The 3,153-nt window shown below is 41.8% G+C and overlaps 1 protein-coding gene across 1 annotated transcript; it reads right to left on the bottom strand.

Moving 5' to 3' along the window:
* Positions 1 to 391: 391 nt before the first annotated feature.
* LOC127240665 (3-ketoacyl-CoA synthase 6-like) lies at positions 392 to 2,265 on the bottom strand. The gene has a single exon (XM_051259465.1). The coding sequence runs from the start codon at positions 2,203 to 2,205 to the stop codon at positions 703 to 705; it is 1,503 nt and encodes a 500-aa protein (XP_051115422.1). The 5' UTR covers positions 2,206 to 2,265; the 3' UTR covers positions 392 to 702.
* Between the last annotated feature and the right edge of the window lie 888 nt (positions 2,266 to 3,153).

Here is a 3,153-nt window from a genome sequence, read left to right as displayed (position 1 = left end):
ACTAATCTAACTACTCTCCATTTATATGTATCTATCTATCTATATATATATATATATATAGAGAGAGAGAGAGAGAGAGAGAGAGATGAAGTGCAGCAGGACACTTCTTTATTGTGTTGACACCTGTCTTGCTGTCTCTGTTAAATCTAAACCCTAGCTAATATAATTGATTAATTATTTATTTAATTTTCGTATATCCGTAATTTTGATTAATTTATTAGTAATAATTTTTTTGTGTGGATTGGATTTAGATTAGAGAGGACATAAAATTAATTAAAGAAAGTGATGATCATGAAGAAGCAAATCAAACAATGCCTGTTGGCTGTCTGTCCATCCTTAAACGTCATTAACTAAACTTAAATAACAAGAAACTAATTACTGCTAAATTGGATCATGGATAATTAATTAATTAATTAATTAAAATTCTGAATGGGAAAAATAATTAACATTACACGATCATGACGAACTGGATCTAATTAATTAAATCCTGATCGAATTTCGAACCCCCCAAAAAATTTAAATAAAATTAAATGGAAGAAGAAGACGACACACCCACCGTACCAGCACCATAATACGTAGTGGTAGTAGTAGTTATAGTAATCTTACATTTATTTATATATAATATATATATATATAAATATAAGTATAAATATTGATTGATTGATTGACCGATCAATTATTTAATTAATTTAATTTAATTAATTAGAGCTTGATTATTTCTGGAATGTGCACAGGGTACCTGTGGATGCAGTCCTCCCATGGCCCCTCCGCCGGAGTTTTGATCGTCCGGTTGCACTTCCAGACGGCGCTGTTGCATTTGAATCCGCTTCCGAACGCAATCTGCCAGACGCGATCGCCCTTCTTCATCCTCCCTTTGGCCTCGATGTATCCGATTTCGTACCAGAGGGAAGACGACGACGTATTGCCGAACCGGTGGAGAGTCATCCGCGACGCCTCCACGTGCTCCGGCGACAGCTGGAGGTTCTTCTGCAACTCGTCGATCACCGCCCGCCCGCCGGCGTGGATGCAGAAGTGCTCGAAAGCTTGCTTGAAGTCAGGGATGTACGGCTTCCATTTAGGGTTGAAGATTTTCCGGCCGATTAGGGTGAAGAGGAAGAGGAGCTGCTCCGACGCCGGCAGGACAAGCGGACCGATCGTCGTGATGTTCGATTTCAGAGCTTCGCCGGCGATCACCATTAAATCCTTTGAGAGATTGATTCCGACTTTTCCGGCGGGGTCCTCCTGCTCGTACACGCACTTGTACGCTTTGTCGTCGGAGCCTTTGTGCGTGCGGACCACGTGCACCAGCTTGTACTTCGCGCGGCGGCTCTCCCGGCGTTTGTTGGTGAGGAGGATGGCGGCGCCGCCCATCCGGAAGAGGCAATTGGGGAGGAGCATCGCCCGTTCACTTCCCTGGTAGTAATTTGGGGTAATGATTTCTGTGCTGACAATTAGGGCGTAGGAATTTGGGTGAACTTGGAGGAGATCTCGAGCTAAATCGACGGCGATTATTCCGGCGCTGCACCCCATGCCGGAGATGTTGAAGCTCTTCACGTTGCTCCGGAGCTTGTACTTGTTGACGACCATGGCGGACAGCGACGGCGTCGGCGAGAAGAGGCTGCAATTGACGATGAGAATGTCGATGTCCTTGGGACGAACTCCGGTCTTCTCCATCAGCGCGTCGATGGCGGAGAAGATGACGACCTCCGCCTCGCCTCTGGCGGACTCCATCGTCGGCGTCGGCGGAATGTAGTGAATCGCCGGCGGGAGGCAGGTCTCCTCGCCGAGGCCGGATCTTTCTAGAATCCGCATCTGGAAATCGACGCTTTTGGGGTTATCTTTGAGGATGAGTCTAGAATGTTCCATAAAGGTCGAGAAGGGCACGCGGCACATGACCGGCGCTTTGTAGCAGGCGTAGTCGACCAGGTATATCGCGCGCGGCTTCGAGATAAAATACGCCGTCGCCACGCCGACCACCGCGAAGGCGGAGGAGAGTATCTCCGCCGCCGAGAGCTGCGCCGCGCGGAGGCGGAGCGCCGCCACGTCGTCGTCTCCCAGGCTGAGTATTTTCACGAAAACCGCCGCAATTATGGGGACGAGGAGAAAGGCGACGATGTGGTTGACGAGATATTGGTAGCCGAGCTTCACGTACTTGAGCCTCGCGGCGGCGGCGGCGGCGGCGGCGGAAGTTCTTTGTTGAGGCATGACGGCGGCGGCGGAGGGGAGAAGGCGGAGGAGGATAGTCGGAAATGTTTAGGGGAAGGGAAGGATATAAAGGGAAGGGATAATAATAATAATGTAAAGAGCAATAAATGAAGGCAGGTGAAAGCAGTTAATGTCCCTTAGCTGTGACTGAATGAATTAATGAATGACAAGTTTATGTTACATTGTCTAATTCATAATACGCACTGCCGACTTTAATTACTCTAATTAGATAACATCAAATATAAATCGAAAATATAATATTAACCTAATACAAATATAATATATTTAATATTCTCCTCGTCCAATTTATATTGTTTTAAAATATATTTCCACTATTTTTTAAATAATTGTCTTTTTGTTATGAATAGACAAATTTGATCTTAATTGTATGATAGAGATTAAACAAAAAGACAAATTTGTTCTTAACGGTATAATAGAGATTAAAATTAGTAAATGAATAAAAGATAAAAAAAAATAAATTTGTGTTTAAAAGAGAAAATAAGACAATAGTTGTTGGACATCCTAAATAAAAAAATAACACATTAGTTTGTAAACGGTTCCATCCCAAATGAAAGGGACCCTTTGGAGTTTTGCAATAGATTAAAAAGTAATAATATTTTATTGGTTAGTAGAAGTGTATAAGAGATTTTATATTTTTGCCCTATGATTTTTTATGTAAAGTAATTGTATGTGTAATATTATACTTGTAATTCATGTAAAAGTTAAAAAAGTATTTTGGTATTAGTATATTGTTATTTTTTCTAAAATAGAAAAAAAAATTCTATAGAGTGAGACGGACAAAAATAATAAAAAAGATACTTTGAAGAGTATTATAATTGGATGTGGTTCACATCAACATTGTACCCATTTGACCAATTAACACACTAACTAGAAATAATTAAAATTTTATTATAAAAATAGATAGCATATGCTAGGTGGGTTATATAG

This window comes from Andrographis paniculata, unplaced genomic scaffold (genome assembly GCF_009805555.1).
Source record: "Andrographis paniculata isolate CXL003 unplaced genomic scaffold, ASM980555v1 Contig79END, whole genome shotgun sequence".
NCBI classification, from domain to species: Eukaryota; Viridiplantae; Streptophyta; class Magnoliopsida; order Lamiales; family Acanthaceae; genus Andrographis; species Andrographis paniculata.
Note: the sequence above shows the minus strand (reverse complement) of the source record. Positions and strands in the feature narration are given on the sequence as shown.